This window comes from Sphaerodactylus townsendi, linkage group LG03 (assembly GCF_021028975.2).
Source record: "Sphaerodactylus townsendi isolate TG3544 linkage group LG03, MPM_Stown_v2.3, whole genome shotgun sequence".
NCBI classification, from domain to species: Eukaryota; Metazoa; Chordata; class Lepidosauria; order Squamata; family Sphaerodactylidae; genus Sphaerodactylus; species Sphaerodactylus townsendi.
The window spans coordinates 133,915,977-133,928,790 of NC_059427.1; the positions used below are offsets into that span (position 1 = coordinate 133,915,977).

Genomic DNA, 12,814 nt, shown 5'->3' on the forward strand with positions numbered 1-12,814 from the left:
CCTCGCAGAGATAAGGTCTCCGCCAGAGAAGCTGGCCCATCGCCCGGGCTGTGGAATGTAGTCAAGGCCAGGCGGCTGCCCCTCTCATCAACACCATTGAATCCTTTACAGTTTAGTCCAAAGGGCGTGTGCCGGTGTGCAGCACCACAGCTGTGCTGGGGTGCCCCCTAAAGGCTTTCTGGTGGTGTGGGGAGGCTGAAAAGGCAAAAAACCCTCTCTGCCGCCAAGAAGCCCCCATTGACTGCAATAGATTTATGCCACTTTTTTTGGTGCCATAAGTCTGAGGCCCCTTCCACCAGCATAACGCAGTGAATAGCTGGGGGGAAGCCAACTAATGTTGCCTCCTCCCAGTGGTGGGATCCAAAAAATTTAATAACAGATTCTGATGGTGGTGGGATTCAAACAGTGGCGCCGCCGCACACACGCACCTCCAGTCCCTATTGGGCAGGGAGGTTGCTTTAGTAACCCCTTCTCGGAACTCAGGAAAAATTAGTAACCACTTCTAGAGAAGTGGTGAGAACTGGTTGGATCCCACCTCTGCCTCCTCCCATGACCATGTCCCTGACCCGCCCCTGTTACACTGGTGGTGGCAGGGTGTCACAAGGCCAGGCTTGGGGGGGGGCATGCCTGCCTTGCAGATTCTGGGTTCTTTTCTCCAGATACTCTGAAACCAGCTGAGTTTGCAACACTTTTATTGAAAAGAAAAACAGAAAACAATAAAATGTTCTAATACAGGTATTTCTCAGCTAACAGCACGATTCGCGCAGGCTTGTCTCAGCCCTGAGCTTGGAAGATGTTCCCTCCAGCACAGCTTGGATTAGAATAAACTTTTCTTTGTTCCTCTGTCCTCAAGAAAACTCTGTTTCCTGCCATGCGGTCAGCCAGCCTCTTGATGTATGCCCATTTTGGCTGTTGGCTTCCTTTTGGGTAATTTATTGAACCCATTTAGTTCCCAACCCGGAGATCAAAGTCCTTGTCAGGCTAGTGTGACTTGCTTGATACTGTAATGGAACAACGTCACACAGGGGCATTGGTGCTGGTGTCTAGTGCTGCGTCCCAGTGCCAAGGAGGGCTGCGGCAGTCATATGCTGCCAAAATTACTGTTCTGCTGGAGTAAGTGCCCTGAGAAGGGCAAATCCATCAGCGCAGTCACACGCCGGTCCCACAGGTGGATCCCCCCAGATGGGGCTCTAAAGTAGATATATATAATGCACACCAGATGCATTATTTTGTTAACGCATTTTCTCAACAAGATCGTTTACTGCATCAACCAGGCAATTCATTCTACTTACTAGTTTTCAAGATGGATATATTATAGCACTTCAATATTATTTCCTCAGGAATAAAAGACTGATATTATTGTAATTACTATCCTTTGGCAAGAAGAATAAAATTATAACCAAAAACTTTTGAAGCAGTGAAACAAATTTTGCGACTCACACTTCAAATATGAAAGGTTTGCACAGAAACCTTGAAATATTGTACTGTGTCTATGTTTCCAGGAGCTTATTATGATGAAGGAAGCCTGCCTTTTTCTTAACAGACAACTGAAAGAGAGCCTCAAGCTGTGCACATGTTTCTTATGGCAACCTGCTGAGGCACTCACTAAGATAAAAGAGCATGGGGAAATTAGATTTTAAAAAGCAGCAAGCCACATTCTTTCTAAATGAACACATTTTCTACAACTTAAATTGTGAGTTGTGCCACAGAGGGGATTTTTACATATTCATCAATTGTGCTTTTACAATAAATTCTTCTGGAGAGTCAGCAAATTACAGCCAAGCTGCTTAATACAGCTGTTGCCTTTAGAAGCTGGATCGTAGTGATCGTACACTTCTGGCCTTTTTACTTTCTCAGATAAACATTAGGCAGCTATAGTATGAGCTGATCATAAGCTCCATTAAAAATGCACACTCCTAGTACCATAATGGTTGAATAGCTTTCACATTAAAAACAACAGAGTTTTAAATCCTAGTGAACAATTGATTGATATGCATCTAGAAATATCTTACCAAGGCTGAAATTCTACAAACTCTTACCAGGAAGCAAGTTTCTTCTTTCTCATGGGTGAAATTCAGTGGGAGGTAAAAGCCAAGCCCCTTTTTATTGAGCCTGTCCCACCTCAACTGAGAGCCCCCTCCCTTTGGAGCATTTTTTGTTGTTTCAATAAAGAATTTAAAAAGAGCCCTGCTGAATCAAACTAATGGTCCATCTGGTCTAGTATCCTGTGGCCAAGCAAATACCCTGAAGGACCCACAGCAGAGGCCCAGAAGCCCAAATCTCCCCTTGCTGTTGCGATCTTATTGGTGTATTATTTTCCCCTTGTGTGCATAATTTTATATTTCGTTACAGCAAGTAATTTGCCAAGTTGCCCACTCACCCAAATAGGAGACATAGGGTAGTTCCAGAGTATTTCTCAGTAATTCACATTTCCACCTTCAGGTGAGTAGTAGAGCACTCTGAATGCAAAATGCTGAAAGTAAAAATTGCACTTCCAGCTAATATTTACAGTGTAATCTCTAAAATCTTGGCCTGGGACATTAAAAGACACACTCAGTGGCAAGGACACATCACACAGTCAATGGAACGATCATCCAGCCAACGATCATTGTGCCTGCCCAAATAAATGCCTGATGTGGTGAAAACGAAGATCAGAAACATTTCTAGTCAGTCATTTATGTTACCAATGTATAATTCTAGCAAAAGCAAGAGTCTACCGATAATTTATCCTGTTGAGGAAGACATCAAGACATTATTCTGCTATGCTTTGCAGCAGAAGACTCTCAAGTTTTCTGGAATACATGTCAAACCATAAAGACCAGTCAACATGCAGCTGGGATGGATTTAACATACTTTCCATGGCAATGTCACAGTTATGTAAGACAATAGTGGCTATTCGGCCACATGAAATGTTGTTGCAACTGAAATGTTACCCGGTCTTAAACCTGTCTATCAATATCATGCAGACTCTGCAACTGCCCAAGACTGTGTGCTTAGCATCCTCAGGGGGCAGGGGAATATCATATCTGAAGTCCATGGGATCAGTCATTGTTTCTTCAAGCTAGTTACTTTATTAATACAGACCCTCAAGGGCAGAGTTTACTTTACCTACCCCAGGATCAGACTGGGTTACATACTGGTTGCAACCTGCCTACTTCCCAGGACATGGCAGCCCAGGAGCCTAACGGAGGCAGTCAGATTGATAGGCAATCTGCTGGGAGGCTGTCTTTGAAACCCTAGCGGAAAAGTTGAAGAGAATGGGAGCACAAGTGGAAGGAGAATGCAACAGGAACAGAAGATATTGGAGGTTAAACACTGGCTGCCATGGTGGTGCCGGCAGGAGTGATTTAGATTCTGGAACCACAGGCTAAGTTTTCTGGACAACGACCTACTAGCATACTACAGACTTCATCTTTCAAGATCAGAGAAGAATGTTCGGCAAAAACCTGGAAGGATTCATCAGGAGGGTTTTAAATTGACACCACAAGCAAAAGAGGCAACAAATATGAGGATTTAACTGAAGGAAAACAAACTGTAGAGGGTCATCTAGGAGGGTCAGGACTAAGGGAGATAAAGGTGCATTGGTACAGTTCTGGTGGCTTCACTTCAAAAAGGATGTGGACAAAATGGAGAGGGTGCAAAGGACAGTGACAAGGATGCTCAGGAATCTGAAGAGCAAGGATGAGGGATTTGGGAATGTTTAATCTGGAGAAGAGGACATGGTTGCTTTCTTTAGGTATCTGAAGGACTGTCACTTAGAGGTGGAAAGGGAGCTGTTCCTGTTGGCAGAAGAGGATAGGACTCACAATAATGAGTTTAAATTACAGGCAGAACGGTTCCGACTGGATATTGGGAAAAATTTTTACAGTGAGAATTGTGCAACAGTGGAATTAGCTACTAAGGGAGGTGGTGAGCTCCCCCTTACTGGCAGTTTTTAAGCAGTAGCTGGACAGACACTTGTCTGGGATGCTCTAGGCTGATCCTGCATTGAGCAGGGGGTTGGACTAGATGGCCTTTATGGTTTCTTCCAACTCTTTTATTGTATAAGTAAGAAATGATATTTTTGATAAACACATCTCTGTTAGAGTGGGTGTTACCAATGCTTTGTAGAGTTGTTTCACATAGTGCTTTATTTTCAGGAACGTAAGCAGAGAGTTAGCTTTTCCTCACCCAGTTGCTCAACTTATCTGTTCTGTTCACTTAGAACTATGTTGTTTTGTCAGCGGGAATCTCTTGTGATTATAAAGATATTTGTGTTGTGGAAATAAGTTTATTGTTGAAAAGCAGGAAACAAATATAAACCTAGTAGGATCAATATTTAAGCATCCATGTCCACAACTAAGCTGCAAACATTCCAGCGAAATTTTGGGAATAAAGCACACTCCAAACCCTTCCTTTAAACACACTTTCCCTTAAGAGACCCTCCCTTCTCTGAAAATTAAACCCAGCTTCATAAGGGGCTCCTTCACTGTTTCCCCAAAAGCAGGAGCGAATTTCCTCGCGCTGCTCCGTAGATTTTACAGGCGCCATGGCAAATTAGCTATTTCCCTCAGCTCAGCTCCAGAGCAGAAAGTGTTGCTTCGGGGAGTTTCTACAACTCTTAAAAACAGGAAGTGAACAAGCAAGACTTTCGCACCGCCGCACATCCGAACTGCAAATCCCTCCTTTGGCAGCAACAATCCGTCGCCTTCGACAACATTCATCCACCGTCCATCACAGCGCAAAAATACAGCCCCCCCTTTCCCTCCCCTCTAAATCATTTCTTTGTTTATACATTGCACGAATCCACCACCACCCCGTGGCCGAACTAGCCGGGATTCTTTCTTTCCCATAAACACTCAGAGGTATACAGTTAACCTGCTTTAGTCCTCAATATAAGTCTCCGTTTTTTCTTTTCATACAGTGTTCAAAATTAAGTTTGCATTTGAAAAACAAACAAACACTTCCCTCGCCTCTCGTTTCGAACCGAAAACAAAAGCTCCACTCCTGACTACTTCTACAACCTCGGCCGGGCCTCCCTGCCTCTGCGTTGCTTAGCAACCGTCCCACACAACCCAGCTTCCCACTGCCGGAAGCGGAAGTGGCTGGTTTCTCTTTTCCTCTCCCTCACTTAGGGAGTCGGGAGGTGAGGGGCGGGGTTTGTTTGAACCGTTGGCTGCGCTTGATTGGGGCGCCTAGCAGCAGCTGCAACATCCATTCCTTGGCTTTTGGAAACAGACCCGATAACTCTGGGCAGGGGAGGCTTAGCAGGGGGGACTTCCTCCAGGTCTGCTAAGCGGGGATAGAGGTCGGGAAGGCGGAAGGGATTGGGACTTCTCCGGGCAGTTTAGTTCCATACCGTCACAACCCCGCATCTGTAGCAGGTCTGACAGCTTTTGCCCTTCTTGCGGGTGCCAACCTTCTCTTCAGTCAGGGTGGGAGGTTGTACCAAACTCGGCATCGTGGACCGCAAGGTAAATGGAGCTACATTGTCCTGCTGTCATTAAAGAGATAAAAGTTGCAATTCTCCTTTTTTACGTTCGGAAAGAAGCATCGTTTGAATCAAGTGGGGCTTGTTTGTCAGCAAATGTGGATAGGAACAGGGTTTAAAAGAATCAATGCCTGGTGTTTTAAGAGAAAATGAAATCGCTAAGGGACTTAGTATCTGGATAGGGATACTTAGCGTTTCATTCTTCTTCTTTAAAAGTCCTATGCGAAGAGATCTAGGAATCTCCAACATTTTTGAGATGGATGCCTCTAGCACATACACATAACGGTAGGGTGGGGAATAAACAGTAAACGTAGTACTTGCCATTTGGCTGAATTATTTACAGGAGAAATAGAAAACTAATGTTGTTACTCTCAGGATTGGGAACAGTTGTTAATCAGAAACATGTTATATGCTCCAAGAGTTTGCCTTGTGCAATAACTGGTGTATTAGTCAGGGAGTGGGAATTACCCTTTCGATGGATTGAAATGCTGTAACAAATTATGGTGCCCCAACATATATGTCTTTAAATTTCATGCTTTGCAGAAGGGTTATCAATTTCTTGCCAGGCAGATGAAACTTTACCTGACAGAGAGATGAAATAAGGAAACAAATTTCTGTTTGTCATTGGTATTTGCAATCTGGATTTTATAATGGCAAGAATATCATGAAAGTACAACTAGGGAAGAAATTGAGTACCTGAGAGAGAACTACTGAATGTTGAGCTTCAGTGTTTATATGATGGGTTTAATGTAAAAAGCTCAGTAGAATAATTACTGGAGTTGTTCTGTATTGTAACGGTTTAGGCATTAAATTGCAAACACTGCAAGTACAGAGTTACATTGCCAACGGCAATTTAAGTACACATAAAATATAGGAACAGAAAATAAGCTTTTGTTTTCATGGAAAATTTAACAGTGTCCCATGAGTTGTTTTCCCTGAATGGTTCTGAAATTCTTGGCAGTAGTTTATTGAACATAATAAGGCTGAATTTACAAATATTTATAAAGCGGCTTGTTTTCTTGGAAATAAGTTCCTCGTTATTGAGTGGGAAGTATTACCAAGTGACTGTGCAAGCACTCTGAAGGTCAGAAAAGTACAGAATTTTTGCTTAAGGATTAAATACATAATGAAGTGTTGCATTTCATTTATAGCACCACTTTTGAAATGACTTTCAAAATTCAAATTGTTGTTCATAGAGCCCAAACTCTTCCTTTCCTACTCCCTGGCATTTTCATATTTGCCCTGCCTTTAGGCTGTAGGATGAACAAGCTATATATGCATCCCTGTCAATGACAGATTGGAGGACCTGCTGGGAAAATAGGTGGTAATAAACGCTTTCTTTTCCTAAAAACAAATCCAGGTTTTTTAAATGAAAAATTTTTTTTAGAGTATTAGGGCAACATTTTGAAACATATTCTCTTCTAGATTGGTGAATTACTTAGTTCTTGAAGCAGTGTTTTGGAATATTTACTTAGCTGCTGTTATGCATTCAAAATTATTTTTACTGTAATGAGTTCTATATAGAGCTGCCTTTCTGATGGGAGACAGAGGCCCACTGTAATCAGTTTGTAAAGCGTTTTGTAGATAAAGCTAAAACTCTAGCTCTGGTCTTTCCAATTCTAATCGTTTTTGGACAATATTCTCGTGTAGTGCATGAGGAGTTGTAACAATTTGGCCCCAGAAACTCCTCAAGGTAGATCCATTTCAAGTTAATTAATGCCCTGGTTTGGGGAGTTTTATGTTGAATTACTCCAGTCTGAGCCCTGCAAAGAATGGCCATGTTAGTAATCCTGATATGCAGCCTGCTGCAAGAGACTGATGTGGGCTTGTGCATGCTTGATAGTTTTGCTGGACTTCTCAGCAGTGTTGGGCTCTACTACTCCAAAGTATCCTTCTGATACCAAGAAAGTGTGGAGTTGCTTCATTCTTCAGCAGCTTTACTGCTGCTTAGGTGACAGATTCCAGAAGGTGGCATGGGGTCTGGCTGCTCCACCTTATGGTCTTCTACTTGTGGATTCTGCAGGATTCCATCTTGTGCCCTATGTAATTTAATATCTGCATGAAACTGCTAGGAGAGGTCATTCAGAGATTTTTATTTTGATAGTAGTATCTGTGAATGTTGACCATCTTTGTCACCGATGTCTTTTAGATCTTGGGTTGGCAGTGGAAGTTCTGAACTATTTTGAGATAAATGACGGAAAAGGAATAAGAGAGGGGGAAAATAGAAATTTAATCCAGACAAAACAGTTGTTAGTTGGTAAGAAGTCTAATCTGGGAAGAGGTGCTATGCCTTTGTTAAATGGAATTACATTGCTCCTGAAATGCCAGGTGTTCAGTTTATGGTGTATATACTAGACCATTTTTGTCTCAGGTAAACAAAATTTTAGATTTTTGTATTGTTTCTGTGTCAGGCTGCCTGCATGGAAATTAAACTTTTAAAAATCCAGATATTATATCTTCCTTTCCATACTGCAATACTGATAGTTGTTTTTAAAACTCTCATTTTTCCCTTTTCTCTTCAACTGGTACAGATTTTCCAGGAAATCTAGTGTGCAGTTTATTATACTAGCTGTAATATTTTTATCCTGTTGGCATAAAAACGCTTCTAAATGTTATAATCATATTAAGCAGTATAATTTTATATCTTCACTGTTCTGTATAATGCACTCTATGATCTTTAAATGGTAACATACACTTAGGTTTGATAGGAAAGTCATGTATATCCCAGTGCCTCAGCTCAGTTCTGTTGACATGGCTGCTACTTTTTGTACTTTTTGATAACCTTTGATTGATCCAGATTTGGCTACAGGACATCAAGTTGCTGAGCCCTCACCTCCAATTTTCTTACTGTACAAAGCTGCCTAACTTTGTCGGATGCCGCTGTAATTTTATTTAATTCGCTGTTTTAACTGGGATTTTAATGCTATTACTGTTATGATTATGTTGTTCACCGCCCAGAGCCCTTCGGGGGAGGGGCGGTATATAAAATTGATTATAAATAAATAAATAAACTTCTGAATTCTTCCTGTTATGAGGAGCAAATGGCTTTATGCTTTTTTGAGCAGTGGGTTTTTTACCTTGTTCATGCTCAACATTTGTGCCTTTTATATTGTTGTGCAGAAAAGTCCAGGCATTCCTATTTTATGTGTGATTTTAATATAAATGTATTGTTTGTCTGTGGTCTGTTTCTGTTTCTCTGTGTCATGTTTTCAGCTATCTTTTAAACATTTGTAAACTGATGGTTGAGTGAGCACAATGAGCAGTGAAGAAGAAACACTGGAGAAACTGGATGCCGAATTCGATCACTATGTCGTGGACATGAAGCCTTACGTTTTGAAACTACCTCATAAATTAGGTAATGTGAATTAAGACTATCACACGAGCACTCAAACACCATTTCTTTTAAACTGACCTTTCAGTGACATTGTGACAAAAATGTTGCCTGTGGAATGGTGAGTTATGGATGTAGCTTGAAACTGAAAGCAAATACGGTAAATCAAGTTATGATTAAGCTAATCATCCAGTTTTAAACTGATTATTTGAACTGTTAAATTAGGATGAATTTGCATATTGTTGAAACTTAAATAATATCCTCATACTTTTGAGGATATTTATTGATGGAGGGTGCCCTGATTTGGATAGCCCAGGGAGCCTGATCTCATCAGATCTCAGAAGCTAAGCAGGGTCAACCCTGGCAAGTATTTGAATGGGAACCCTTCAAGGAAATCAAGGGTTGTGATGCAGAGGCAGGCAATGGCAATCCACCTCTGAATTTCATCTGCCTTGAATACCCCACTAGGGGTCACCAGAACTCAGATGTGTCATGACGCCAAAAAAAAAATTAGTGGAGAAGTGGGATTTTATAGTGGCATTTTCAAATCAAAGTAAAGTAATATCATGTTTCATTTTATGGTGTTTGATTAGTGAACTATATGATCAGGCAGTTAAATCAATTGAGGCTTAGTATTCTTGAGTAAAATGTAAAAAACTTGAACTTTTGGAATTGAGCAGCCCAATCCAGAAGGCACGGTGACCAGGGACAGCACCACCATGCTACCTCCAAAGGGCTTTCAGGAGGCACTGGAAGGAGAAAAAACCCCCAAAAAACCATCTGAAAATTGCCAATTGGTCAAAAAGGACTGACACCATACTTTTGGGTGGTGTAAATCTGCTGCAGGAGAGGGGGGCATTCCTGGGCGGAAAGCCTGATGGAAGCTGACTAAAGTTGGCTCCACCCCCGAGAATGCCCCTGGCCTCTCCCCTGCTGCGTTGGCGTGCTCTCTGATGCTGGCATAGCTTCACAGCGGTGGGCCCTTACGAGTTTGCATACTGTGGAGCTTTGCGGTACCTGCTTGCCAGTGTGTTTGCTCCCTCTGCTGGTGTAAGTGCTTCTTATGCTGGTGAGAAGGGTACTCATGTCTTGTATCGCCATGCTACTCCCACAACCTGTTTCATCCCCCCCACCCCAGACTGGGCTGTTAGTATCAAAATATTACTTATGGATTGTTATATAAGATACTTCCTTTCAAGGCAACTAAGGCTAGTCATGTTGAAAAGTCACCTTCTGGAGCATTATAAATATGACAAGTGCCATTATGAGCATTTAATATACTGCCTTCTTTAAAAAAATAAACCTCAGAAATACGATGATGTGAAATTGGAAAGTGTGTTGGTGGTAGTGAGTAGTCTACTCCTGTCAACTGGTTGAGGTGCAGTGGCCCACATTTTCTGGACTTGAATGGGGTCCTTAACATATGCTGCTGAGGATGTTGGAAGCCAAGCCAACTTTCAAAGCCATCTCAACTTGCACAGAAACAAGTTAATGAGTGTGTATTGTAGATCAGCTTGTAGCAAATGGGATCCTGATGATATGAGAAATGGTTGTGGTTCCAAATAAAGGGGTGTAAATTCTAACACCTGTATGGAGGGAAAGCTATACCATTTAATACCTTTCTAGCAAAGAACATAATTTTTTCAGCTGTCTTCCAAAAAGAATGTGCTTTAAAAAAAACAAGCCTGTTTTACGAAGTAGATGAGTATACTGCTAATGCTTATCCTGTAGGCAGAGTTATATGACAGTTAGATTTGGGACTATTTCATGCACAACATTTTGCCATGTGAGTGCATGAGCAAAACATGTATTCTCCCATTTTATGATGTATGTTTTGCTTTTTAACTTTTTTTGCTTTTTAACATTTATTTTACAACACAACATTTTGACTTCTAGGCAAAACTGTATTACTGATAGAAGTTAAGTGCTGACCACTATAACTTCTACTTCCTAAAGTTGTTTTATTGTCACCTCAAATCTTTTCCCCCCCTTTTTAGAACGTCAGAGATGCGCCCTTTGGATTAAAAAACTGTGCGAGCCCTCAGGTGCCGGTACAGGGGTTGTTGATAGAAAGAACCGGAACCTATATGCAAAACTTCTGCTGCATATGCTGAAGAGAGGTATTCTAGAAGGCCCCTTTACGCATAAACCTGAAGCAGGGATGCTGAAACCCCTTCCTGCATATATGGTGAGTATGTAACTTATTGTTATAGTGAGCAACTTAGATCACAAGCATGTATAGAAATATGCACAAATGACAACGGAATTGTATTTGCATACTGTATTTTGTGTTTGATTAAGCCAAACACTTTGACATATGTTACATTTTCCTGATATCTTTTAGGTAAAAGTTGCTTTTAGGTGACTTTTTTTCTTTACCGTGGTGGAATTAAAAGACTAGCCTGGTGATTATGTTGTCATGGTTTATGAGAAGGAAGTAGGTTATACCCAAGTGATTAGTCATATAGCACACTTAGCATAAGTTGCTGACAGTGCTAATGTCTGGTGACAGTAAAATGTGCAACTGTTTCTGACAGTCTTACTGATTTTAGATTTTTTCTCTGGTTATAGGTGATTATATAAAATAACAGGAAAAATGGTGGTTCTGCAAAATTATAGGTTAATCTGTGACAGCACCACAGACATGATAAACTAATGGAGAAATTTACCCTTGTCGACTCTGTCATAAGTTTTGGATGTCTGTTATTAAGCAGATAGCAAGCACACAAAATTATAGCTCAGAACAGTTTCTGGAAACTAATGGTGTATATTCATTGTTAATTGGATATATTAATTAATTGGGTGTTTTTATTTGATGATATTTAGGGCTTTTTATTCAGTTCTTATTACATAAAATCTGGAATTTCTTAGAGGTTATAAAAAAAGGAGCTAGGAGATATTCCTGTACCAATTCTACAAAACATATTTTCTCCAATGTTTTTAATATAGTCAATCTATTTTGATGAACCAAATTCTACAAGAGTGCCAAGTGACAGCTTGGAAGATTTACCTGACTGGGTCATGGGAGAGCTGGGACAAAGTGATTCTAAACTGGATGAATCCTGGAAGCTTTCTTTTAGAGAAGAGTCTGCTTTGGTAACCCTACCGGTTATACAAAGGTTAGAACCAGAAATTTCAGTCATAAATTCATAACTAATGTTAATTCAACTTAAATGTTTTAATCTACTAATTCATCGTATTGTCGAAGGCTAATTCATCGTATTGTCGTATTGTCGAATACTAATTCATCATTTAGAATAGTTTTCTAAGTATATTAACCGATAATTGTGCAGTTTTTTAAAGGTTTGTTATGAACAGGTGATATTATAGGAAAGGAGCACTGTAGGTGTTTGAGTTAATGTATGTTTCAGTGGCAGTTGTATAAATAATGTATTTACGTCTCTTTAGTGACCAAAACAGGCTACATGTTTCTTGCAGGATGGCTTCTAAAATACTGAGCTGCCTTACATTTTCACAAACTAAGTTTATTTTTAACTGGCTGTAGCAAAAAATGTGCAGTTGATGTGCTAAATTCAGTTTTGCTGTTATTTCTACTTCTTAAATTATTTTGGTGTATGACCTATGGGCTATTAAACCTCAAAGTAAATGAAGTAAATCATGTGTTTAGGGTTAAGCATGATAGTCAAAGTAAACCATGTGTTTAGGGTTAAGCATGATAGTCTTGAGGGAGTTCATGTACCAAGTTAAAAACAGACAAAAATGATCTACCCTGAGGTTAAGGATTATAGTGGTGCTTTGTTACTACCGACTGTCCTGTTAATAAGGCTTTCAGTTTTTACGTAAACAAGATGAAGAAAAATTGTATAAAATGTGCTGCTGTGAAGGAAGAAATTTATGATGTAAGCAGCGTAAGTTACTCTGCACTCAGTAGAGGCCATCCTTTTGTACTGGAGAAACCAGTGTATATTGGATATGTTTCACAGTGTCCTGTAACAGCGTAAGTTACTCTGCACTCAGTAGAGGCCATCCTTTTGTACTGGAGAAACCAGTGT

General features: G+C 40.6%; 1 protein-coding gene across 6 annotated transcripts in view; it reads left to right on the plus strand.

Moving 5' to 3' along the window:
- The first annotated feature begins 5,147 nt into the window (after positions 1 to 5,147).
- CEP112 (centrosomal protein 112) overlaps positions 5,148 to 12,814 on the plus strand; it is a 282,423-nt gene continuing 274,756 nt past the window's right edge. For all 6 annotated transcript variants that reach the window (XM_048491015.1, XM_048491020.1, XM_048491019.1 and 3 more), the window contains exons 1-4: positions 5,148 to 5,453; positions 8,684 to 8,825; positions 10,799 to 10,989; positions 11,751 to 11,920. In XM_048491015.1, coding sequence (XP_048346972.1) covers positions 8,726 to 8,825; positions 10,799 to 10,989; positions 11,751 to 11,920 — 461 coding nt within the window. In that variant the 5' untranslated portion in view covers positions 5,148 to 5,453; positions 8,684 to 8,725. The remainder of the gene's footprint in view (positions 5,454 to 8,683; positions 8,826 to 10,798; positions 10,990 to 11,750; positions 11,921 to 12,814) is intronic.